Raw genomic sequence first — 26,633 nt, 5'->3', positions numbered from 1 at the left:
TCCTCACTTCCCTCCCACCCTCCCCTCCTTTAGTTTTCACAACTGGAGTAATTAAGACGTCTCATTCAGTCTCAATGAGGCTGTTACAGCCTGGCTCCAGTAAGTCTGGGAAGTCGTCCCCCCCCCCCCCCCTCAACAACATACACATACACACCCTCCTTCCTGCCTCCAAAAACAGATAATAGACACACCTCACCCCCAAACTGTCTGCATCTCCACAACTACATCCAGACTGTCAACGCAAGTATGTAGTGTAGAACAGGACAACTGCTCAATCTTAAGAATTTACTTTCTCAATTTTATACTTGCAGTGCAGTTTAAAGTATTTGATTTGCGATAATATATTGTATCACGTGATGAGCTGATTTTTTAAGAACTGTACTTGAGTATGACTCTAAGGTACTTGTGTTGTTTGTGCATATTTCCATGTTTTGCTCCTTTATAGGTCTACTTCACTACATTAGAAAAAGATACCTCATCTTCATGTGACAGCTATAGTTTATAGTGTTTTAAATATCATGTGCCTTTAATGCTGAAACAATAAATAGATAGACAGACAAGCAATCGTCTTTCATTTAAAAAAAGACAGGCAGCTTCAGTGATTGGATATGTCAGCTGAAACAGTTTTTTAAAAAATCACCTACATACATTTGAGGATGTTTCAGAATTTTCTGCAGATAAATGGGTAAGAAAGAATAATTAGTCGCAGCCAAGAGTCTCTTCCCTTTCCAAACAGACTTTAATGTAATTCTTAGAATGTCCACTCAATGCTAAAATGTTCATCACACACATTCAGGGGCTATAGTTACTCTAAAAATACAAACTTCAATCAGAAAAGATTCATTTGAGCCAATATCCAACATAATGAGCTGTGAGTGGCTTAACATGATGGAAATACAATAATCCGGGATGATCCTCAGATTAAAGACAGTCTGCTGGGACGGGATATCAGATGAGCTTTAACAATGATGGGTTTCAAGGTTGTGTGATCTCTGTTGTTACTGAGACTGAGGATTTACATCTGGATAAAAAAAGAAGCGATCCTCCAATGACTTTTAGATCAATAACTTCTAATGTATGATTTTCTACTGTAATATATAGGATTAAATAACGGTACTACTAAGTAATTAAGATGTAATTAACTCAAAAATAAACAGAGGGAAATATTTCACAAAGCTGACTGATTGATCATCAAAATAGTGTGGAAATAGTATTCAGTTCCTAAAGTAAAAGAAGGAAATACTACAATTTGGAACGCTCCATTATTAGTTAACATTCTGTATTCAAAATAAATACATGAGCATTGGGAACAAAATATACCAAAAGTAAAAATACTTGTCATGATACCAAAATGGGCCCTGTCCATTTTAAATTGTTAAATTACACAATTGGATTATTATAATTTGTATAACGACATGGTTATTTCAACAGTTAGGTTTTCCCCTAGCCTATGACATAGTGTCTTGTCTGCAGCTGTAACTTAATGGGGGAAAAGTACAATATTTTCTTGTGAAAAGTGGGAAATTGGAAAAGCTTAAAGTACCATAAGATTACAATTCAAGTACTTGGGTATTTTGCTCTCTTTTAGCAGGCCTACCCTAATAAACAAAATTCACAAGTACCAAAGATGAATATGGCGGAATAGTCTGGTGTTGAAAGAACATAAATAGAAATCCAACATAAGATCCCAATATTTCTTTAAACCATCGGTGGAGGAAATACCTAGTTCTTTTATGTAAAAGTAACCATACCAAAATGTGAAAATACTCCACATTCCAGATTGAAAACTACAGTAAAAGTTTGATTGTGCAGTCAAATGTCAAATGTGTGAAGTATCAAGTAGCATAAAGCTAAAAAATACTCAAAAGCAGAGGTATTACTTTCTACATGTAAGTTATTTTTCACCTCTGGCAGTGACTTTAACACATCATCTTAAATGTAGTTGTTTAGTGCCACCGCTGTGTGGGTGGGGGGGTGTTTGGGGATCAAGTTAAGGGCCTGATAACGAGCTGAAGATGATGATCCCCCTGTGAAGTGGCTCATAACATCACCTGAGTGATGGAGCCTGTCTACGACTGTCTCCTCCGAGGACAGAAGAGGACAGGGCGCAGGCAGGCAGGCAGGCGCTGCTTTGTGTGCCAAAGGTGCGCGGGCCAAACGCATTGTGGCTTTACAGGATTAATCGGGTCAAGCACGACTCCCCCCTCCCTTTCTCCCGATCCTTTCTCCCCTCATTGATAAGATAATGAGAGGTGCTCGGGACGCGCAGAGTGAGCGGATCCATGGCTGCGCAGGACAATCTCCGCGCCCCCAGACGCGCTGTCTGTGCGCTGCAGTGGGAGAGAAGGGCCGCGGCGCTCTAACAGCTCATTATGGATACTGGGCCACTTCAAAGGCGCCCGGTGCTTTGATAACCAACACACCCAACATGGGACACGGCCGCCACCATAAAAAACACTTCATATATGTCTTTATGGTGCGTAAAAAAAACTCCACAGTGGGGACGAATAGAGCAGAGAATGACGCCGTGAGTTCTGCTCACCTGTGGATTCACAGCGCGCACTCACTCATCTTATGCCACTTCACACTTCAGGCTCATCCACTACAGTTCAGACTCATGTACAATAAAATGCTTCTGTTACTGGGATAGACTTAACTAAAAGTATGTAACATCACCCTTCTGCATTAAAGGTTCAGTGTGTAGAATTCAGTGACATCTAGAGGTGAAGTGTCATTTTGCAGCTGAATACTCTTTATTTCATCCTCCTCTTCCCAAAATGAAAGAGAACCTGTGGTAAACTCCATGTAAATATAAAGTATTTAAATATAAAGAGCTCATTCTATGGTAAAGAAAACTACAATTCATACAATTTAGATGAAACACACCAGTGAAAACATCATTAGGATTATTTTATATTCAATTTCTGCAAAAACAAAAATCCTTTCACCTAAATCTAACACACTGGACTTGTCAGTGATCACATCTTTGAACTTTTATTTTTAAAGAAGTATTTTTTCACATTTTTGTACTGGTACTTTTACTCAAATAAATCTTGTGATGTTTTCTTGGATTTATAACATACAGTATTTCATGTACTCCACAGGCAAATGCTTCTAGATGTTAGAAGCTACTGTTACTTTGCAGGTGAAGATTTTTTCATACACAAGATAATAAAATATTCAAGGTACAGACAGAGACTGTTGGTGTCTCAGGGTTTTTCATCCCGTCTCCTGGTCTCTCGTCTGCGTCTGTGTCCTCACATCAAAGAGCTGCAGTCCTGCAAGTCCCAGATCAGGATGGAGATGACAAGGTGGAGCAGGCCGACACTGATACCCATCCGCCCCATTATACAACACACAGACACAGACAGAGGGGCAGCGATGGAGGTGAAGGAGAGAAAACCAAATGATCAGGACCTCTTTGAACTTTTAACTGTACCAATCAACTCACTGTTGTGTGTTTTTTCTTTTTCTGTGTGTTACTGTGTGTGTCCGTCTCTTCTGGCCTCCGATCAACACTTGTTGTAAATGTTGCAATGTCTGCTGTTTGTTCACTCTTGGCTCTTGTGCTCCGTTTGAAGTGAAAATGATCCACTGCTCTTTTTCCACAGCACGTTAATCAAAGTACTCGATTATTAGCATCAAAAATGTATTTGTTGATTATTTCTTGAATAAAATAACAATTAAATAGTCAAATAAACACACAAAGTAAAATGAAAAGTTGTGGCAAAGAACAGAATGACTCAAGTAAAATACAGTACTTGAGTGTAAAGCTTCATAACACAGCTCATGATTTACAGGGTAATTCCGCTGTTCGCATCAGGCACCGATAAAACACTGGTTCATACTGGTATTTAAACATATGAACAGTGGGGGAAAATAATACAACAGAGAACAACTGGATATTTAAGAGAAAGGAAAAATATACAATACTCCAAAATTATTTCTTGCAGACATGGAAACAAAAGTGACATTTGGGGACATGGCGTTTCTATAAAGACAATTTCATGAGGAGTTGCACTCCTTAACAGTGAATTTAAAATTAGGAGGGTTTTTTCCAAATGTGTTTTTCCAAGCTGCATGACTTGGTGGCATGTTATTAAAGGCTTTTGTTAGGTTTTTTTATTTTTTGAATAGATTTTCTGCTCTTTTGCTGAACCAAAGTGTCTCTGCAAAAACTCAGCTGTCTGGCTTTGTTTATTTTTCTATGCTCTGGTCTTACCAGGTTTATCTGAAAGAAACACACACATGGACATTCTAGGTCAATCTTGATATATGTGTGTGTGTGTGTGTGTGTGTGTGTGTAAACTCTCCTTATCCACGAAGAAGAGGTCATTCATTCTCCTCGGCCCCAGTCCCAGGCTGCTGCTGTCTGTGGGGTAATGGTCTCCTGCTGGCTTCGTCTTTGATTGGCTCCATTCAGACTCTTTCATCTCTAATGGGCCTGTTTGCTGCTCTGTTATGGACACAAACACACCTAACAACACCGCCCCCCCCCAGGCACTGTCATTAGACCAGAGGGAGACACATGTCCCAACACAATGGGAAGCAGTGATCAGATCTCTGATATATAGTAGCCAATACCTCCTTTGGTCTCACTGTCTTCATATTTACAGGAACGACAGTCCTTCAAACATGAAGATAGTGCATTTGTTGTTGATTTTTTTCACTAGTGGATTAACCCACATTTGGTACTGTAGCTAGTACTTCTGGCAGGAGTGTGTGTTGTGTGTGTGTTGTGTGTGTGTTGTGTGTGTGTTGTGTGTGTGTTGTGTGTGTGTGAATCCAAATAAACTGCACTGAGTGCGTTGATGGTGATGAAGGAATCTCAGCAACCACATCAGTACATCAGAGTAGACAACACAGAGAGGACAATACTCAACATGACCAGGCCAAACCTTTTGAATAGGTTGTTTTTTCATTATTAAACAAATTCACTTTGTTTTTACTACTTAAATTCCAAACAACTGAGTTGTGTGACATTAAATTACTGAATCTGAATCTTGAGTCCTGCTGAATCTGCTTTGTTGTTTCTTATAAAAAGATTAGAAGTCCTGAATACCACAATTTATCTTACAAAATATCAATTTTCAAAATGAACAGTAGACTCGAGGTCTATTCAATGAAATTGAAATGATTGTGGGAATAATCAAACTCAACCTCACTGCAGAATATTTAATAGATAAGTGTTTTTTTTCCCTGAATATAATTTTTTGATATGAAGCCAACAAAGCCATCAAAATAATCATATAAAACATTAACCAAGCTTAACCGAGACAGTTTCTGATGCTGAGTGGATTCCTCTATGCAGATCAAGGCGGTGATGACGCCTAATAATCATTGATCTCCATTGCCGGCAGTCTCCAGTAGTTGCCCGCCCCGTCTGTAACACAGTCAGTTAGGGCCTCTTCCCCTGTCCTATTGATCCCTATCAACCTCATCAAAGACTCCCTGGGCTTTGATGGGGCCAGTGGGACTGGTCCCGGTGGACGAGCAGGCGCAGCGACTCCCCTCATCAAATGGGGGAAGATGGTGGGATGGAGCAATGGAGGGGTGGCATGCTTTAACACTGTGAAATTAAAAATTTTCTCTAAATACTGGAGGCAGTTACAAACCTGAGGGTTCCCACATCTTACAGCAGGTGCTGGTGAATATCCATTCTTACCTTCTTAGTCCTCATACAAGCATAGTTAAATGACAGTGTACAACCTGTGACAGAAACCTGAAATGGAAGATGATGCCTGACTTACAGTATATGAGGGGATGTTTGTGTTATGACAGATGTCATATTGCTTTATATGTTTGATTTCTCCCTGTCTTATTTTTGACTCTAATCTAGCAGTGTCTGTGATGATGTCGTGGCAGCATTGTCAGATGTGTTAGTGTGGACAGAGATCATTTTTAATGTGGAGATAAAAAGTCCTTTGGAGGAAAATGAAACAGACATATTTATCTAAAGCCGTTTTCCTGCGGAAAAAATCCAGAGAATTGGCAACGGACTTTACCTGCAGTTTGCCTTTCACACATGCACAACGCAGCGGGAGGTTCTCTGCACAGACGCGCTCACAACAGCATCAAATCCTCCACATTATTCAGATGAGAGGTGGAACTGCCGGCTGCAGCAGGCGGATGCAGGAAGTGACGTATTACCTCTGCTGTGGAGATTATGTGATTTATTTTACATCTCACAGACACTTGGTGTCGCCCCTTATCACCTCAAACTCTCTTCTCATCTTTGTAAATTATTTTTTTAGTTACAAACATGGTTCCCATACTGCTTATTTTTCTCGTACATCACTTTCTCTTTACAATATCCCTGTTGGGTTTTCTTTGTGTAGGTAAATGAAGCCTGTGCAGAATGTTTTCATTTCCATTCTTCAAAAAAAGGTCTGGGAAGTTATTCCTGCATCCACGCTTAAATGAATTTACATTTACACAAACTACATCCCATTTCCAGTCTGTTCTCACAGGGGCCCAGACTTGTGGTCTCCTTGCAGCACTATGTTGCTCTCATGTCTTCTTGTTCCTCTTTTGCTTCACACATACGGTGTCGAAAAGCAGAGACGTGTCAATGGTGATTTACCGACGTAAAATACATCGTTTTCTCTTCCAGCTACATTTCTTGAAACCACAGACTCAATACATAGTTCATAAAAGTTAACTGGTTAACAATAGAAAAAAATCAATATTCTGTTTTTCAGTGACTATATTATATGAAATGTACGCACGTGTCACAGAGTTGACATGAGAGAAGGGGAAGGTGTGAGCACCAACACAGTCTTTGATCTTAAACTGGTATTTAGAGGTTAATGAAGCTGTTAGGAAGAGGTGAAGGAAACGCCTCTGAGTTCACACATCACTTAACACACACACACACACGGGAAATGTATCTGTAGTCTCTGACAGGCTACAACTGTAAATGAGGAGCTCTGTTATTTAAAACATACAGGGAAAGAATGTTTTCGAATAATTATCGAAACTATTTTATCAGGATTTAACACAAGTCAGAGAACTAAATGTGAGGAAGCACTCACACACCAGTATCACAGTCTTAAAAATGATTCATTAAAAGTCCTGCATTCAAAACTGTATTTGAGCAAAATTACAGAAGTATTCTTGGCACAGTATCAAAGTAAAAGGGTTTAAGACAGTCAAATGGACTCCATCTGACATGACCAGACTTTGCTGAGTCATCAGAGCTTCTGCAGCATTTCACAGTTAAAGCTGCTTTTAACTACAAATTCAGTTGAATTCAGATCCAAGAGATATTTTCTCTACAATTTAAACAGTTTGATGCCAAAATTAAAATCATATCATCTTCACAAAATAAAGCAAAATCAGAGAATAGTCCAATAAATCTGAGCAAGTGTGTGTATGTTGTTCTTCGTTCTTCTCCCATTAATCAAGTCATGACCCCTCCGATTTATCTGGTGACCCTATGGAGGGTCCCGACCCCCAGGTTGGGAACCACTGGACAAAACTATATATAAAGCAGTTAAAGTAACTCCACATGGAGCTGCTACAATAATGAAATGTAGCTGAAGCATCGTCTCTTTCTTATTTAAATGACGAAATACATTTACTGCTGAGACTTCATTTTTTGTTTAATTGCAATGCTTATAATGAATATTAGTTATTATTATTCTACCAGTACTCTTACTTGAGTAAACATTTTAAAGTTATAACCACCTCATACACAGTTAGCTGGTTTAGTCCAGTGTCTCACCAGGTCAGTCCTCAGCCCTCATACTGGTATTAACAACCCTGTCCAGTGAATCAGTGATGAAATAACAAGAGGACACCTCTATACAATTCACATCTGGCATCAGAATGTGTCGCCACGTGTGTCTCCATTGACCACTATGTTCCGAACTCACTTGTCAGCTCTATATGCAAATCATCACATGCAGTTCTGATCAGAGAGACAGAGAGTGTGGAGCCAAGAGGAGCTGAGTGGATCAATATGCAGCACTACAATCAAACAATTCATCATCAACTCATCCCACTGTCCAGAAGTTCAGCGGTTCGATCCCCGTCTCTCACATTCCGCATGCCAAAGGGACCCTGGGCAAGATACCGAATCACGAATTGCTCCTGTAGCTGTGCCAGCAGTGTCTGAGTGATATGAGAGAGAAAGTGCTGCACGTGCACTGTATGAATGTGTGAATGGCAAAACTGTACTGTGCAGAGTGCGGAGGGGTCATCAGGACTAGAACATTGCAATATATAAATGCAGACCATCAGGAGACAGCTGAGCAGGCAGTCCTTCAATATTACTCAGGACACATTATCACTGCTAAAAGAATATGGACATGTTGGTGCCAGAAGACCTCTGTGGTGTGGGTGATCGAATCACACCTGTACTTAGAGCTGTCCACTTGTGATGGGATCACTCAGGACAGACGTTGATACCAGGTCTGAGCGGGGCCACTGGGGTCATGAGAAGATAAAGCGGAGAGAAGAAAGGAGAAAAATCTAAGTTCGATTACAGAAATGTGCTGACAGATTTTGAACTTTTGTTAGTGAATATTAGATCATTTCACCTATTTGAGTCTAAAAAAGTTTGATTAAAAGCTACAATGTGAGAATGTAAAAAGAAAACGACACAGTATAACTGCTAACAACTCTGAATCATGACAAGAGGCCCCAACTAGACCCAGTCTGGTTAGATTTTTAACAATGTGTTATATTTTATAAGCTCATCAATAATCATGTTAAATTCTAATCTGAAACATCACTGTAGCTGTCATACAGATGGCGTGAGGTAAAAAGTGCAGTATTTTCCTGCGTGAACTTGTGAAATACGCATAACTCAAGTAAACTAACAGTACGTCATCCTGTACATTCAGTAAATGCTTTGCTCACTGAGGTCTCACTCGGCGCCTCTGCTCTGCAACGCTGTGTGGTTTTATTTTCTGCACAGATAAGTCGACAAGGACGTTATAGAATGCAGGTCACAGGTGTGCACGTGCATTTGCACTCTCGTTGTTTTTACATAGGCACAAGGCAACATATAGTTGAACATGCGTGTGTGAGGCAATAGAGGTTGTAAAGAAACATGAAACATTCACAGTGTGTTTCTGTCAAGTAAACCTTTTGTACAGTGCCTTCTTCTTTGATTACATCACTGTGCTCTTGCCATGTTCCTCTTTTTAACATGATGCACAACGGCAGATTCAATCCCATCACTCTATATCTGTTAATGAAAGATCACGTTGTTTCTGTGGTTTAAGGAATTGGAACTAATTGGGGCTTCAGCAAATTAAAAAAATAAGAAACACTGATGGTTCCCACAGAAAATGATTCTTTAACACTTTTGTGATCCTCTTACTTTTCTTCTAGCGCCACCATGAGGTTCGCATTTGTGGTCTTTTCACAGGAATTCCTGACAATACAAAGATTAAGAATGTCACCAGACAAATCCTTTAAATAACCCAGTGAAGTCAGCCGGTTGCCTCTTCGTATTAATGTATGTCCAGTAAAAACATGGAGGGATACTGATTGGTGTTTACAGCCGCCAATAGAGCTGAATGTGTGTCGTGTCACAATAAGTAGCAGCTCCACACAGAATGTCAGGATGAGAAACCTGTTCTCTGTTTTCAAGGACTTCTCGCTACCACCTAACTGGTGAGTTGGACAGCATAGGTCTCTGTGAGCTGGTTGCTCACCGGTAGAATTTAGAGTCACTGAAAGGGAGTTGAAAATCGCAGAAAGCTTTGTCATTGGGTGCAAGATGAGTAAACGCTCCTGAGAGCATGTGAGATTAAGAGGTAAAGATGTTATGATGCTGGTTTTATAACCAAGAGATAAATGAACAATTGACAGAGATGCAGGATGAAGTTTGGGAACATGTATTTTTTATGTCATGGGGCCTTTAAGGCTGAATTTATTTATCATTTACTGTAAAATATAATCAGAGCAACAACAGGTTGTAGAGGTCAGTGTGTAGAAAATTATTCACATTCTATGAGACACATTAATATGACAGAGGTAGAAGACGATATTTGATGGTCATTAGGCACATTTAGCTAAAACTATCAGCTGCAATAAACCCTGCTTCGGGTTGGTTTGCGTTTAGAGTTGTTGATTCTATTGTATGACCATTTGTGGGAGGCAGTATTTTGTACAATTTTACTGGATGAGTCTCCTGTGAACACTTGAGATCAGAGCTCACTTCCAAGCTCTATATGTAAATAAACACAAACGTCATTTCTGTTCGCGAAGACCAAATAATGTTGTTATAATCTGATTTTCCAGATGTGTCCGACTCTGTGTAAAAAGCAGTAAAAAGCAGGTCAGAGGACGTCAGCTGAGGAGGTGCCGGTCCTTCCCATTTGGCCCGGGGCACATTTGCCTTCACGCAGCGAAAAGAATGTGATCACATGCATCCCAGACCAACTCCAAATGGGATTCTTGTGATCAGATGCATTTAGGTGCGTTCAGACCTGTACTTAGCTCTGACCACTTGTGATCAGATCACTCAGGATGGATGTCAACACCAGGTCTGAACGAGGTCTCTGAGAGGAGCGAACATGGCAACGAGACAAAATAACTGCTGTGAAATTCGGCCTCATACTTCAACAAACATACAGTGTTCTGGCATCTGATAGACTCGCGCCCCCGCTGTCCCATCTCATCTGAAGGCTACGTTAACCTTTCCTTCTCCAGGTGATAATCCTGGTACCTGCTTGGCTTTCCTGCTGCAGATTCTCATCAGGTCTCCTCAGGCGTTTCTCTCTGACGGAGGAATGTACTCTAGACCGAGATGTGCAAATATCTCTTGCTCTGATGTGGCTCTAAGATACCTCTGCTGTGAGAAAGAAGGAGAACATATGGGAAAATAATGATATAATGAAGGAAGAACCTCAGCCTGATTTAATTCCTTCACATAGCCTGGATTTGCAAATGTTACTTGAATTAATAGTGCAACGGATCAGCTAAAAAGTAGAATTGGAAAACGTATATACCTGTGTGCTATCATATAGAGCATGGCTGTTCAGAGACATGGCCTTTTCCTGTCCAGCCAAACGTCGCAGCTCTCTTTCAAACAACTGCAGATCAGAATTAACATTTAGAAAGAGCATGGCAGCAGCTGTACAGTTAGAGACATCTGAAGCTTTTAAATGGTCACCTTGGATCCCGTCCAGCCCAGCAGAGCAAAAGCAAACTGGCTGAAAGGAGAAACCACCAGGTCCACTCTCACAGCTCTCCACGGTTTGTGTCCGGCAGGTTTTATCTCCGCAAGTCCTCCATCTTCACGAGACACATCTGGGACAAACTGTTTTTCTTCCCGTTTGTCCTCCTTGGCCAGTTTAAAGATGGAGAAACACCTCTCAAAGCGGTCCATGTTGGAGGTGATTCGAGCAGGGCCGTCCTTAGACTCCAGGTAAGAGTTTCTTGTGGTTTTCTGGTACAGCAGGAAACCCTGGAGGGACAGAAAACCACTCAGGCAGAAAAGGACAGAGAGGCCTAACCCTGGACGTACGAAGGCATGAGGCTGAGTGACTGTACCTGTGACTCCAACCAGGACACCACTTTAGACATCAGTCCTTCCTCCATGCCTTCCTCTGGGTGGGTTATGAGGAAGTCAACATCATGACCCGTCAGCTTTCCTCTAAACAAAAGGGTTTCGATTAAACAGCTGCAGCAGAGACCCAGGACTCTTCTGGACAGTGTAACTATGCTGTAAGTTCATGGAATGGCCACCAGTGTTGATTTCAGCTTTAGAACAGTCAAGTTGCCAGTTGAAGACTTTGTTCATTATCATCCTATAATTCAAAAGTGCATTTCAGTCAGACAACTCACGTTCAACCGTTCATTGCAGCAGTGGAACAGTTTGTGTTTGACGTCCAGGCTCCGAATTAATCACTCCCCCGATGTGATTACACAGATATGATGGGAGTGATGAGTAAATACTTGTTACCCCCCGTCGGAGCCTGCAGGTGGATGCTGGGGTGGTGGAGGGGCTGAAGCAGTTGGAAGCAATACTGCAGCAGCAGTGCGAGCAGAGGGGGGTGATGGGAAATTTCTCTTTGCTTAAATAGGTCGCCTAATAAGGTGGGTGTGTATAATGGATGATTGTGGAGAATGAGGTGTGTCACATGAGGTGTGTCACATGATTGGAGCAGCGCAGCTCGAGTTGGCTGCCTGAACTAGCTCACAGGGTTCGCTCCATTTACTAAAAGCAGAAGATATTAAAATCATTTTGACACTATAATTTTGAGCTTCCACCCCCTGTTAGTGAATTTTAAGATTTGTTTCTATCTCTTTCACATTTTCCTTATAGTGATAAACCAACTTCTCACCTCAGTGAAGCTTAAAAACGTTTGACAGAGAGAGTTTGAGGTTTTTTCCCTCAATTTTCCAATGTTGCCACTCAGGATTTTTTATACCCACGTTGAAAATATGCATGGAAACACATACAGTCTATGGGAAAATGAGTAGGGATTAAATATTGGAACCAGGCAAACCTACCTCACAACTCAATGTCTCACAACTCAGATTTAGGTAAATGTTTACTGTTAATTTACATTGATTGAAGGAGTAAAGCATGATATGAAGTCTTTTTCTGGAGATGTCACGTGTCACACTGTGTGCCAGTGTTTGCTCTTTTACCTCCTGAATCCTCCCGTCAGAGTAATCTGGGCTCCCGGTGACACAGAAACAACGGCTTTTGCCACAATCTCTTCAATAGCGTCAGCCTCCGCCTTAGAGACCGGCTGATTGAGGTCGTCATAGTGCTCCACACCTGAAAGAAAACAAGATGTTCACTCAGACAGAATCTATAAAGTACAAATGTACACACAAGTGCCAACACACACACACCTGCTTGTTGGTCTCGGTTGAGGGTGTGTCCTGAATTCCGTAACTGGTGAAGGGTGTGTATCCCCTCTCTGATCCATCGGTCTGCTGTTTTCGCTCCAACTCCAAAAACACCTGTTAAAACCTGAAATACAGTTTTAGCGTTAACCTCAGAAATCCGTTGAAGGCAGCAGCAGTCTCCAGCTTCACAAGGAGAGACAACATTTCCCATTTCATAAAATCATTTGAGCCTACATGTATCTTAATGTGGATAACCTAGAAGATACATTTAATTCTATATATTTACAGTTTTAGTTCAAATGTATTTATTAATGGTTCTTTATATGTCATCATGATATTGTTATTATTATTATCATGTTATATTTGGTGGACCGCATTAAATTACACAACTTCAGTAAACTGGCATGCAACTGTGATGAAAGGACTACATACGTTTAATTTGGTTTTGAGATATTACTTCATATGTTAGTGGTTACCAGACATTTCGTGTGGATCATTTGATGCTGATCAGTCAAACATTTCCTGGAAATACAAGGTCCCTATTAATTGTATGGGAATGGGATATTTTGCACCCACAATAATTAAATAACAGATCATTTGGTGCAGTTGCCTGCAGATGTAAAATTTCCCTCATGAAATCCAAAACCTTATAAGGCTCCACTTCACTACCTGATTAACAGAACTGTGAAGCTTGATGAAAAGGAATGATAACAGACAGATGGACGACAGATCACGATATTCACCTGAATTATATGCAAGTGGGGGGGCTACTGTCAGTAGCAAGTAAAACAGTGGTTACGTAGTATCCTCTTATTTGAATATCGACATATATTTCAGCGCAACACGAGCAACTGCTGGAAAAATGCACATCGATGATACGTTTTGTTTCCTCTTTGTTTTGTTGCTGTTGAATGTGAAAAATCTTGTCCTAATAAAGATTTAAGTGGACAAGAAAACAAAATTGTTTGTCTTGTCAGATTGTTTGATTTGATGAATGGGTGGGCAATATTTCAAATGACAAAAGCAATAATGTAGAGAAAATGAATGGGAGATAGGACTTTTTATCTTTTCTTCTTGGAGTCCCTTCGAGGCTGGAAACCACTGTGGTAAATCATAAAATATATAAATTGCTGCAGAAAACTTTATGAGCAAAACAGTCCACAAACCTTTCGAGCTTTATACCGCTCACATTGCTTCAGGGACTCCACCTCACTTGATGCTCCATTATCCAAAATGTCCTATAAGAACGGACGATGAGAAGGGGAATTCTCAGATCATCTTTAATTCTGATAAAACAGCCAACAGAAGATCTCACTCACTTTGATGACTCTCAGTGAATGTTCTCCGAGACAGGGCAGCCCTCTGAGCTGCGTCATACATGTCACCGCTTTAGGGAGAGCCTTCAACACGGCGGCGGCCCGCCTGAACGCAACACCTCGCCCGTCCTGGTCACAGAGCTCAGCGTTTTCAGCCAGGAGAGACAAAGCATCCTGAGAACGAGAATACAGTTATACTGTGCGCTTTCTTTTTTCTGTCAGAGTAGGGTAAAGGTGCAATAAAGGAGATGTGTGTTTGTTGATGCTCCATACGGTGAGGATGGTGTTATTGTTGTCCAGAGTGGTTCTTCTCTGACAGGCGTAGCTGGGCACTGAGCACACCACAACCTCTGCTTCATCAATCTGCTGCTCCTGAAAAATACACAAAAAAGAGTCAGACAGTTCAAGATCTGCTGCAGGGGACATTTAGAGTTAAGCTCAAACATTATGTATAAATCACATTCACTTTTTTCTGTTCTTTCTTTTTTGCATATATTAACTAATGGATGTCACTGGATTATTGAAATGCACCTGTAGTTTATGTCTGTCCAGGACTGGAACAGGATGGCCTGCGTGCATGCTCTCTGTGAACCAGCTGATGTCCAGAAGGTGAAGCGGAGCTCCGCCCTGAGCCCGGTGCTGGGAGTTCAGCCACGTCCTGACCTCATCACCAGAGTTGTTTTCACAAATGACATGTGTGATGCTTTGACTGTGAAGAAACAATGTTCAACACAACACCTGATGTAATGCACAGGCTGAACATCTCTACAGAAACATACAATACAGATTAGTCCGTTGATCAACTGACCATTGAGATAATTCATTCTGTGTTATCACAGTAAATTTAACATCTCTGAGTTGTTGTTTTTTCCAGATATTTCAAGAAATAAGGAACAAAACCTTGTTAAATTGTGAAAATAATCATCATTAGTAGCATCTGAGGCTTAACAGTCTAGGAAGTCAATAAAATATTTGAAATTGAATAAACCGCCACATATGGAGGTTGTATTCATCAGCTCAAGAGATTTCATCTGAGATGCTGTCACCAACATCCTCCTCCAATTTGGAATTAAGATGGTCACAGGAAGATAAAGCCACAGACCAATGCACAACATGATCCAATGTAGGAAGGTGAGCTGAGCAGGGTCTTTCTAAATACAGTCCCTCAACCCGTGGGGAGGAATTTGAGAGCAGAATGCAGGAAAGTTTGTTTTTTGGAACAAATTCTGATTTGAAGTTTCAGGACTGGTGTGTAGGATTTAGTGGCATCTAGTGGTGATGCCGCATATTACAACCAACTGCATACCCATCGTCTCTGTCCAGACATGTAGGAGAAGCTTCAAGTGACATTGATCAAAGTAAGAGGCCCTCTACAGAGCCAGTGTCTGTAGAGATATGATGGAGGATGACCTTATCCCGAAGCAGATATAAAGGCTCAATTTAGGCTAATATACACTAATATGAATAATATTTTATCCTACACATAAAATTAGATTGTGGAATGTCCAATTTTCAAGCTATCTGTCTATATATATATATATATATAGATATATTTAAAAATGTTTACAGGGGAACGTTTGACTCATTTTTCTCAAATCCAATCTGAACCAAAGATGATAAATCTGTAAAAAGTTTTAAATTATACGTCTGTTTTCATCCAGCGACTCTGTGTCCAGGGCTTTCAGCCTTCAGTGTTATACTGCAGGGATTGGAGGATATACTGAGGCTCTTATGTGTTCGGGGCTATTTCAACTTTTTTTTTTTTAATGTTTCTACAGACACACAAGTTTATTGAATGAAAAATGACTGTCTGGTCCTGTCTGTGGAAACTGGCCTCCGTTCAGTCCCACAGGACAGGCAGTGATTTGTAAATTAAATGATTTTCTTTATAAAGTTCATCTTCCATGTGTGTAAGACATGACAAGTTCCATAGATAGATAGTTTTCTGAACATGTGGACATTTAGGTTTTAATTTGGAAAGTTTCTCTAACATTATGTTTCCCATATAAGCCTCTGTAGCATATTGAAACGTGTGTTTGACGTGGTTCCTCTGTACTATATGTTTGTGTGACACATCTATTTCCCTGCAGTAGTTACCTGAACGATTCCTCCACTCGAAATCCTTTCCTTCGCCCCAGCTGAGTCAGGAAAGCTCTTCGACTGGCTCCCATCTTTCTTTCCAACAGGAACAAAAGCACCCGGGGGAACCTGGCTGGTGGTGGAGCCTCTCCTGCGCCGTCAGCCTCGCTGTTACTCCCAGCGACTCTTCTTCGCTTCAGTGGCACCATGGTTCGCTCTGCGGGCGAACACAGCGTCGCACCATCAGATCACACGCTGACATCGAAGCCAACAAACCTGTCAAGTCCACATCTTGTGTCAGAGAGTAGGTATATGAATCGATTCTGGATAAAAAAGCCTCTTTCAACACCTTCAACATCTGTTTCCCTGGTTTGTTTTCTGTGACATCATTAAATATATTAAGAACAAAACGTACAGACAGACATAGCAGATGTGGTGACTCGCTTCAGTTCTCTGAAACAGGTCGTGAGAGGAAGCAGTGAACTTCAGTGCAGGAGCGAAACCGGCTGCAGCTGTCACCCACCGCAGCTTGCGTTGTTGTGATTGGCCAAAGTTAGGGAAGCGATATCGGGCTAGGCCAATTAGAATCAGGTTAGGGGAGGGCCTTCGCTTCTTGGCCGACACCGACAGTCCATCGCCAAAATAACTCCGGCTGGAAACTGTGCAGTGTGAGCCCAAAGTGGCCGGTATGGAAGCCAATTTCTGCCAGTAACAAATAAAAATATAATTTATGATAACAAGTTATTATTATAATAATATATATTTATTTATTTTCAATATAATTTAGAGCCTTGCACTCTGTATTACTTTGCACCATGTCTTTCCTTGTTCTCAACTTTTAGAAAGAGATAACAGTTTTAGAAATGAAAGCCCCCTGCATGTCGAGCTGGACGAGACTTGGGAAGTCCAACAGGAAGTCCACCACTCAAGTGATTTTTCAGCTTTGTTTTACCAGCATCTTCTAAAACAGACAGACATTGGTCCCGAGGTGTTGGAAACCAGACTCTGATTACTTAAATGCAAAAACAGGACTGAGTCAAATACTGTGAGTGACTGTTTCATAGTTTTGTCTCAACAAGTTAACTGTTTTATTTTGACTTCTTCCCTTGTAATTGTGTCTTAGTAGCACATGACATTGAAATAGCAACCCCATAACTTTGACCAGGTATTTTTAATTTTTTAATAATCCACCAGGCTATTGTTTATTTTCTCTTACTATCTCACCATTTTAATTCAGTCAATGAAGAGTTGTATTGAGACGATGAGGTTGGATCTCACATGTGAAGTATTTGTCAGTAAAGTTGGACACTGTCCGGGTTGTACACTGTGTTCTCTGTCCTCTCTCCTCCCACTGATCATATGATCAAATACACTTCCTCAAACTGTGAAGCTCAACCAGCGTGTGTTTGTCCAGCTTGACACACACACACACACACACACACACACACACACACACACACACACACACACACACACACACACACACACACACACACACACAGACCCTCCCCCTGCAGCAGGAAGCAAAAGCCACGCCGCACACACCGGTAGTTGCGTGTCCATGGAGCCCGATCAGACCTTGCGGAGTGGCGGTGCTGCTCTCCGGGGCATGGGCGTGAGGAGCGGCGCTGGAACCGGAGCGACGACGCCCCGCCGGCGGGGGACAGCTCTCCCCGGGGCCGCCGCACTCCTCTGGCTGCTGCCGGCGCTGCTCACCTCCTGCGTCAGGTGCGCGGAAAGTGCCAAGCCCAGCAACGTCGTGCTCATCCTCGCCGACGACCAGGACGTTCAGCTGGGGGGGATGGTGAGTTGACTCAAGTCAGACATCAGCGGTTTTGATGCTAAAGACAAGGTGTGATTCTTGCGATCGCACCTCGAGCTTCTACCAAGAACATGTTGCTGTCAGGGTTCATGGTGTTTTGAAAGTCACCTACAAGTTAAGAGTCACCTCTCACCTCGATGTGCTTAAACAGCAGCTGGAAGTGGGGCTGTGCAAGTCCAGTGACCCCAAGACTGGAACCTAAGCAGCATATTTCATTCACAAAGACATTCAAAGAGGAAGATAAGACCAGGGATGAAAATAGAAGAGGCAGGTAGAAGTAACCCAACAGTAAAAAGCAAATAAAATATAATAATAGGAATCAAAATTCAGCGTAAACATCAGGATCTTATATTGTTTGTGCTGTCAGCCAATGTTGCAAGAAGTATTAAGATCTTCTTCTCAATTTAAAGAGGGAATTGTACTTTATAAAAATAGTTCTTATTACAAATGATTTAGTATTAGCTGCAAAACATACCACTATTTGTGCCAATGTGTCTTCTTGTGTCCTTAGACACTTTAACTAGCATTTTCACTAGTTTATTGTGATGATCGTTGAATCTATTAATTCCTTTATTGTGTTTTCTAAATAGGGATGTGAGAAAATAGTAGAAAATTCCTCTTACAGCTTTTCAAATGTTTTTGGTTTTGTCCAGTCATGCAGGAAACCGGGAGTAGAGTACCCACTCAAGAGCCAGTCATTCACAAACTGTACAAAGTAATTGGTTTTGTGGCCTGACAGCAAAACCAGCCTCCATCCCTTTTTTAATGTTGTGTCACTTTGTCTTTCTCTTCTTGTTTCTGTTCTCCAGACCCCCATGAAGAAAACAAGAGCCTTAATAGGAGATGCAGGAGCAACATTTGTGAATGCTGTGAGTTAATTGAAGTCCTGTATTTAACTTCCATTTTCTCAGCTAAATACTTGTAAAGTTCTTACCTAACACTTCTACCTTTATCTGACAACTATAAATGTTAGTTACCTTTAAGATTAAGAGTTTACATCAAAACCATATAATAAATATTTTGAGTATAATGCATTGCTACGAATTGACCCTGTGATTTCCCAACATGTTGGCTTGTGCCTCCTTACAAAACAAATCTAGTCCAGTCTAGTCTGGTCTAGTTGGGTAAACTTGTCACATTTCTGGTCCGTCTGTGACATTTCTCCTCTAAACCTCTCACATGGTTTCCTTAAAATAACTGGTCACAAGGTGAAACTGTGAAATACTTATTTAGGAAGAAAGAACAAGAAAATGATGAGATAGTATGTCCACATTGCAAAATACCAAACCAAAATATAGGAGGTCGTGATACTAACTCAAAATGATATCCGCATCTGCACTACGCATGAAAAAGACTTACACAATCTCTTAATCAGAACATTCAGTAAACCAGTTTGAGTGCCATCCAACATTCCCTTTAAAAGCCTGACCTGACTTTGCACATTGCTTTTATGATGGTGTATTCACCAGTGTGAGATAAAACATTTCTGTGCAGAGGAAATGGTTTGTGTCTGTAACAAGAGTTTATGTTTGTTGCACAAGCCTATGTAGACTTCAGACCAGGTTTTTGTTGGTGACTTGCTCTCCGCTGCTTAAAGATAGCAATGTACCAACAGTTTACCTGTCCACCACACCCACAAGTGCACAGATTAGTACAGGTTTATTTGCTTTTTAGACAACGCCGCTTAAACTAGCATGTTTCAGACCGTGTTTCAGACCATGTGTCATGCTCTGCACCGCTTGGTGTCAGGTCAATCATTCAATCCAATTTTATTGGTACAGCCCATATTCACAATTCACAATTTGCCTCAAAGTTCAACATCCTCTGCCCTCAACCCCTCGGCTGTAGGATACAAATTCAGTAAGTTAAAATAATTTTCTATGTAAGATAATGAGAAAATGATCAGAAATCCCAAAGTTTGATTCATTATTAGTACTTTTAAAAAAAATCACTATATCACTAACTTTTGTATTTATTCATTAAAGTTTTCTATACTAGCACTCAGTAGATTGCATTCCACTGCCAAGGCCCAAACTGAATCATCTGCACCAAATTACACACTAATAGATTTCAGATTTCCGAGTATGCCAGATGTTTTTCAAAAACTTTGATGATTTGATTCTTTTTATTTCACCATATTAGACTGAGATCCAGACATACACAGGTGCTGACCTCCATCATGGCAACAACATTCATAGAATCACTTCCTCTTTAGCGATTTGTCTACAAAATAAAATCCTGTTTGTTTTTTTTGCTTCAATGCTTTATATGGAGCTGAATTGCAGAGCTTCTTTATTGAAAAGAAGTGAACTTGGGTCTGAAGATTGTGTCGACCTCTATAGCCGACATGTTATGTATGAAAAGAGAACAGCAGCTCAGTAAATCATTCAAAAGGTGCACACAGAAATAAAGCAGATTCAGTTTCATTTTCTGAAAAACATAACTATAAAATCTTCACTGTAGGATGAACAGAAAGTGTTCAGACTTCACACTGCATCATAGACTGTTTGTAAAATGCTCTGCACACAACGTCCAGCACACAAACAATAAGCAGTGACAGTATTTATATGTCACTGTATATATGTGTTTGAGGAGGACTCACTAATGACAAGGAATGATTCTGAAGTAGCTCCAGAGCATTAACTCAGGACAAGAAAACAGAAAATTCAAATCAGGCAGGTTTAGGACTGACACTGCACTAGTGTTTTAAAATGTTGAAACCCCTGCTCCCCCTCTGCTCTCCTATTCTCATCTTCCTCTTATTGCTGTTCTCTCTTCCTTCTCCTAAAGTTCACAGTCACGCCGCTGTGCTGCCCCAGCAGGAGCAGCATTTTGACAGGTCAATACCCCCACAACCACGAGGTGAGGAACAACTCTCTGTCTGGGAACTGCTCCAGTCCCCTGTGGCAGAAAGGTCCCGAATCCGAGGCCCTGCCCTTCTACCTGAGCAAACAGAAATACCAGACGTTCTTCGCTGGCAAATATCTTAACCAGGTTTGAACATGTTTAGACTTTTTACAGAGTTCTTCCCTAGAAATCTATAACGAGCCTTAATTATTGTAATGACTACATGAATTTTGCACATGGATGGTCAGTTTGTGAATTTGTATAGCACCATATCACACCATGCATTATCTCAAGGCACAATGTTAACCCTGTTGTTGGTGTTAGAGGAGATGTAACATGCTAAACTCCTCTGCCACCAGTATGGTAAGAAAGACGCAGGAGACGTCAGCCATGTTCCTCCTGGATGGAACCATTGGCATGCATTGGTGAGTCCCAGAAACAAACATGTAAACACATGCACACAATGTTTCCAGGTGTTTCTGTTGTCACAACCTATGCTCCATGATTATCAGGTGGGGAACTCGCAGTACTACAACTACACACTGTCCGTCGACGGCAAAGAAGAAAAGCACGGCGACAGTTATGAGAAGGACTACCTCACAGACCTCCTGGTGAGTGACTTATATTGAGCCTGTGTGCAGCAGTATTTCATGCACCCATGCAACTCCACAGGGACATTTATGTGAGACTTTATGAGAAGAAAAAGACTGCTCCCCTCCAAACTGACTGAATCAGCTGTCGTTAAATGGAAAATGTCCATCAAGCTGTCTTCGTCTGGCTGTCAGCAAAGTGAAGGGTTAATCAACCACCGAACGGTGAGCGAGAAATTGAGGGGAGGACTTGAAGAGCTGTAGGAGCTGATAGATTTTTGTGTGTTTGAGTGACGACGTGAGGTTTATCTGTGCTTTAATGAAGTCAGTTTGTGTCATGGTTTCATGCGACTGCTGCATGTCATCCTCATCAGGTGACAAGAGCCATCTGCTCTGGGCAAAGGTTATGAAGACTCAACTTCCCCTTGTCGTCCGCACAGCTGGCTGTGTCGGAAATCATCCACTACTCAGCAGATAGGGTTGTTTTCTCGGCACCGATATTCACGTCATTGTTGGAGTTTTTCCTCCCCACTGTTGCTCATGCTTGCTCGGTGTGAAGTTGGATTTTGTGTTTCTTAAGATCTTGGACTTTTGTGCAGCACCCTGAGACAACTGTTTGTTGTGATACCGTGCTATATGAATACATTTGATTGATTGATTGATAAACTTGAGCTGTGATGCTCTGCTCTAAGCTGTTCCTGCTGCCCTCTCTCCTTTCTGAGCCATTTTTCTTCTGGTTAAAATGGCGAACTAACTTGATTTGTGAGTGACTTAAGACGTAGCCTAAGTAGTCCTGAATGAATGGGGGTGTATGGAGCTGTAGCCCCACAGTTTGATTCTCAGTGTCCCTGGAGCCGATTTAGTCGCTCTATTTACTTATCACAGGAAGTGTGCCTGTAGGTTATCTGAGGATGTAGAGGACGATACGGTAAATACTGTCTTCAGCCAAATCAACAAATGACATTTAAGGTGTTCAGTCTAGATCTGAAACTACAAAATCAAAAATAAACTAAAACCAAAAATTCAAGGAGATAATAGTAAAAAATTAAAATAAAACCAAGAATATTGTCTGAGCAGCCAAAGTAAAATGAGCACTGAGGTAGATTAATAGCATGTGTTTAGCAGCAAACCAGCTGTAATTACATGCTGTATCCTGTGGTAGTAATGGCTCACAGGTGCCACCCTCCACTGGTCCAGTCCTTGTAGCTCACCCAGTTTATTTTAATCAGGTTCTGTCAAACAGAGATCCTGTTGTTCTCTCGGAGTTATCCACTCAGTGCTGTACTCTGTCTCTCTTTATTTTGCAATGCAGTTGAACCGGTCTCTTAAATTTCTGGAGGACAGGAGTCCCCATCAACCCTTCTTCCTGATGTTGTCTCCTCCGGCTCCTCACTCCCCCTGGACGGCAGCGCCTCAGTACCAGAAGGAGTTTGGTGATGTTAAAGCTCCTCGAGATGGGAGTTTTGACAAATTAGGGAAGGTATGACCAAGAGTAACGTCAAACAATGGGAAGTTTAATCACTGTTTTTTAAGCTGTCGTCCCAATCGATCTGCATTTGTCTGTTTGTTTCAGGACAAACACTGGCTGCTGCGTCAACCTGTCAATCCCATGCCAGAGAGCTCACTGACCTTCCTGGATAATGCATACAGGAGAAGGTACTTCTCTAAACAACCCTACTACTATAATTGAAGAGCTGTTTGTTTTGTGTGTTTGCACCTGCATGTCCGATTACTCCTCCAAACCCATCCTCCATTCCTTTACTCCACTAAAATACAGGCTGTAAGTTTGCTTTTCTCATTATATAGCATGAACTATTCATATATAAAAGGTAAAGGTAAGTAAACTGAAACAAGGAACATCTTAAATCACAAGAAACAAAGATGTAAAGGAAATGTGTGAAAGGACAAAAGAAAAACCTGAAAACATTTGAGCGTTTTGAATTACATTCAAATGAAAACTGAACAGAGGTGACGATCATCTCCCCTGCAGGTGGCAGACCCTGTTGTCAGTGGACGACATGGTGGAGATGCTGGTCAAGAAACTGGATAGTATAAAGGAACTGGACAACACCTACATCTTCTACACCTCAGACAACGGCTACCACACAGGTCTGAGCGTGCTCCAGTTGGTCCTGAGGCTTTAACAGCAGCACACCTCTTGTCTGTGTCTCACTGTATTCGCCTGTCTTCACTGTCCAAGGTCAGTTCTCTCTGCCCATCGATAAGAGACAGCTGTATGAATTTGACATCAGGATCCCGCTCTTGGTCCGTGGTCCTGGCATCAAACCAAACCAGACGCTGCAGGTCACAAGACATTTGGTTTCTTGCTCCTTTGCCTGTCATCTCTGGTTTAATGTATTTCAGCATTTTATATGTCTCTTGCATGACTCCTTCAGGCTCCGGTACTGAATATTGACCTGGCTCCGACCATAATGGACATAACTGGCCTCAACCTGTCCTCTGTGAATGTGGATGGGCAGTCTTTCCTCAGTCAGATGGTCAGCCATTTGTATTTGAATTGACAGAAATGTTTTCATGCTCTCATTTTCTAAACATAACCTGAGGTGTTCTATCTAGGCTCCCTCACTGCGTAATGGAAGTGCACGTCCCTTTTTCCTTGTCGAACACACCGGAGAGGGAAATCCCACAACAGATCCAGCGTGTCCCAAACTAGGCCCTGGACTATCTGTAAGTGCAGTGAGATACTTCAGTCTGGACCACAGTGGGGGATTGCGTCAGGGGCAATAATACCGAAAGAATAACAAAACTATCATTGCAATAACGTTTAGTTGCAACTCTTACTTAAAGTATCATTTTCTCCAGCAATGTTTCCCAGACTGTGTGTGTGAAGATGCCTTCAACAACACCTACGCCTGCGTCCGGACCCTCGACGGCGAAAACAACCTGCAGTACTGCGAGTTTGCCGACAGCGAGGTAGAGCAGGACTTTTTGATATTTTTCCATGACACACGCGATTCTCTTTGTGAGCACAGATGTGAAGCTTGGTGTTTGCTCTCCTTTGTGTCCCCAGTCGTTTGTAGAGGTGTACAACCTGACGTCAGACCCGTACCAGCTGGAGAACATTGTGAAGAAGGTGGATCCAGTCATCCTGCAGACGATGAACCAGCGGCTCATCGAGCTCCAGTCCTGTAAGGGGGACAGCTGCCGTGACCTCAAGTAACGGAGAGCCCACTTAGCGTTTACATACTCCAAGAAGCTGTACACCTCTTTCTCACCAAATCAGCTCTGGTTCTTAAACCGGTTTACATTCAGGGTTCTTGGAACTGGATGCTACCCAGTGAACTAGCCTGCATATCAACTAGTTTTGAGTGGAACCATTGTAATGAAGGTTCTGTCGTTAGCAGAGGCCGTTGCACAATTTGCAAGTGCTTGTACTTTCATTAGATATACTGTGTTTGTTGGCAGACCACTGCAACCTCTTTTATTTGCCTCCTTCATCCTCCATTTCCAGCCGATGTATGACATGCCTACTGATGTCATCACTGTTCACTATTGAAAACCTACAATAGTTTTTTTGCCGAAATGCTCCAGTTCAAAATCAGATGTACGAATGGGAACAAAAGTTTTTCCATGTTGGTGGAAGAGGGAACTACTGGAAGGTGGAGCTGGTTACGTCCAGTCAATGGCCATTTTCACCACAAGTATGAAAGCTGCACAGGCATTGTTCCTGCTGGCTCACTGTTCCGCAGCCATGGCTTCAGGGAACACTTCAAGAAGGAGTTATGCACTTATTTGTGTTTTTGCTGAGAGTTAGATGAGAAGATGGATAAGCACAACTGGTTAGCTTATCTTGGCATAAAGACTGGCAATAGAGGGAAACAGCTCTGTCCAAAGGCTCCTCTTCTACAGCTCACTGATTAACACGCAACATTGTTTGTTTCATTTGTGTGAAAATGACTCATAGCTGTTTTGTGAGGGCTGTGATGAGACATCACCAGCAAATAACCTTTGATTTGTTTTGACACTTTGCTTTTCTTTCTTTTCAAACCCTCAAGCAGAAAGTGAGCGAGCGTATTGCCCTAATAATCTTTTTCCCTTTAATGTTGTTATTGCGACTGCTTCTCTCCAATGACGAGTCAGAATGTCTGCTGAGCTGTGATTGAATCAGTGCTCTCATGCTATTTTCTTTCAGATAGCGTTAACTCCCTGTCCTATTTATTCTATTGAAATGACTCTATGATTACCAGTCAGTCCACGTGTTTCCGTTTACTGCACTATAAATGCACTGTTCTTTAAAGTGTTTGGAGTTCACAGTGCCATGGTAACATTTTACCAATCACAGATCAACCAACATGTTGCCAGTGTATGTTTTGGAGATGTATTGATTTGAACAACCAAAGGTTTGCTGGTACACTGTAGCTCTCTCCAATCCAATCATCTCTGTAAAGGAATCGTCGAAAACGTTTGCATGTGTGTTTATTTTTAATCTTTTTAAAAATGAATGCCACTCGTGTCCTCCTGTTTCATTTGAAGCTTCCTATATCAGCTGGATAGCTCAGCTTATCAGAAAAGGTGGTGGAAACAGAGCCTGCAACCGTGGTACAGTCCAAAGTTAACAAAGTCCACCTAGCAGCACCAATAATACTCACTCATTTCGAACACAACTGTTTCTTTGCTTTTCACAACTCTTTGAAATCGTGCTCATTATTTTATCCATGAATAGACACCATTTTGTGTCTAGTTATCGCTCCAATTTTGTGCCTCAGATTTAATGGACCCAGCGTTTTTGATTTTTAACCCTGATATTTGTGACATATTTTGAATATTAGTGATAACATTTGTTTAGCGTCTTTTCGTGAGGAGTTCATTAAGGGAAATTTCACATGGACTTGTGCCTTTTTATTTGCACTGACCAGGAACATGTGCCTTAAATGTGAATGTATTTGCACTGTGAAGAAACTTATTAAAAAAAAATTTAAAAAACCTTAAATGCACTGTCAATTGTATATTTCCTATGAATCACAGGGCAAATACACAGAACAGTTTTTAGTGCTGTGCATGTTTTCATTTATATAAATGTAATAATGCTGTCATATGTAGGTGAAGTTTTTGTTTACCATGTATTTTTCAGCAATTCAATTCTCAAATCTAAATTGTGATTAACTGTTTATGCAGCCACTACAGCTATTGGCATGC

At 41.4% G+C, this 26,633-nt stretch overlaps 2 protein-coding genes across 8 annotated transcripts; one reads left to right on the top strand and one right to left on the bottom strand.

Moving 5' to 3' along the window:
• Positions 1 to 8,665: 8,665 nt before the first annotated feature.
• polm (polymerase (DNA directed), mu) lies at positions 8,666 to 17,901 on the bottom strand. Of its 6 annotated transcripts, none has more exons than XM_069514289.1 (12): positions 17,763 to 17,901; positions 16,236 to 16,493; positions 14,670 to 14,847; positions 14,412 to 14,510; positions 14,142 to 14,312; positions 13,989 to 14,060; positions 12,826 to 12,946; positions 12,616 to 12,748; positions 11,512 to 11,614; positions 11,132 to 11,425; positions 10,968 to 11,051; positions 8,666 to 10,810 (listed from the first exon to the last, which is right to left on the bottom strand). In XM_069514289.1, exons 2-12 carry the CDS (start codon positions 16,424 to 16,426, stop codon positions 10,724 to 10,726), a joined length of 1,533 nt encoding a protein of 510 aa, XP_069370390.1. In that variant the 5' UTR covers positions 16,427 to 16,493; positions 17,763 to 17,901; the 3' UTR covers positions 8,666 to 10,723. The 6 variants fall into 6 exon arrangements, with proteins under 6 accessions (XP_069370390.1, XP_069370392.1, XP_069370391.1 ...); XM_069514291.1 differs by having other exon boundaries at positions 16,236 to 16,434; positions 17,763 to 17,895; XM_069514290.1 differs by lacking the exon at positions 17,763 to 17,901 and adding an exon at positions 16,633 to 16,919 and having other exon boundaries at positions 16,236 to 16,434.
• On the top strand, positions 17,779 to 26,427 carry gnsb (glucosamine (N-acetyl)-6-sulfatase (Sanfilippo disease IIID), b). Of its 2 annotated transcripts, none has more exons than XM_020082276.2 (13): positions 17,779 to 18,021; positions 18,849 to 18,908; positions 20,830 to 21,033; positions 21,246 to 21,311; positions 21,399 to 21,497; positions 22,789 to 22,956; positions 23,050 to 23,132; positions 23,467 to 23,585; positions 23,677 to 23,780; positions 23,873 to 23,974; positions 24,054 to 24,164; positions 24,300 to 24,410; positions 24,508 to 26,427. In XM_020082276.2, exons 1-13 carry the CDS (start codon positions 17,779 to 17,781, stop codon positions 24,655 to 24,657), a joined length of 1,620 nt encoding a protein of 539 aa, XP_019937835.1. In that variant the 3' UTR covers positions 24,658 to 26,427. The 2 variants fall into 2 exon arrangements, with proteins under 2 accessions (XP_019937835.1, XP_069370388.1); XM_069514287.1 differs by having other exon boundaries at positions 23,467 to 23,593; positions 23,682 to 23,780.
• The last annotated feature ends 206 nt before the right edge of the window (positions 26,428 to 26,633 follow it).

This window comes from Paralichthys olivaceus, chromosome 18 (assembly GCF_024713975.1).
Source record: "Paralichthys olivaceus isolate ysfri-2021 chromosome 18, ASM2471397v2, whole genome shotgun sequence".
NCBI classification, from domain to species: Eukaryota; Metazoa; Chordata; class Actinopteri; order Pleuronectiformes; family Paralichthyidae; genus Paralichthys; species Paralichthys olivaceus.
The sequence above is the reverse complement of the archived record's forward strand: the minus strand, read 5'-3'. Positions and strand labels throughout refer to the sequence as shown.

What these genes read in the sequence shown, in the direction of transcription:
- polm (XM_069514289.1), bottom strand. Translation starts at nt 16,426, where the DNA reads ATGGTGCCACTGAAGCGAAGAAGAGTCGCTGGGAGTAACAGCGAGGCT. An exon ending in ACAATAACACCATCCTCACC is followed by an intron (nt 14,313 to 14,411) that starts GTATGGAGCATC and finishes TCTCGTTCTCAG; the next exon opens with GATGCTTTGTCTCTCCTGGC. An exon ending in CTCTATATGATAGCACACAG is followed by an intron (nt 10,811 to 10,967) that starts GTATATACGTTT and finishes TCTTTCTCACAG; the next exon opens with CAGAGGTATCTTAGAGCCAC.
- gnsb (XM_069514287.1), top strand. Translation starts at nt 17,779, where the DNA reads ATGGAGCCCGATCAGACCTTGCGGAGTGGCGGTGCTGCTCTCCGGGGC. An exon ending in ACTACCTCACAGACCTCCTG is followed by an intron (nt 21,498 to 22,788) that starts GTGAGTGACTTA and finishes TTTGCAATGCAG; the next exon opens with TTGAACCGGTCTCTTAAATT. An exon ending in GCGAGTTTGCCGACAGCGAG is followed by an intron (nt 24,411 to 24,507) that starts GTAGAGCAGGAC and finishes TTGTGTCCCCAG; the next exon opens with TCGTTTGTAGAGGTGTACAA.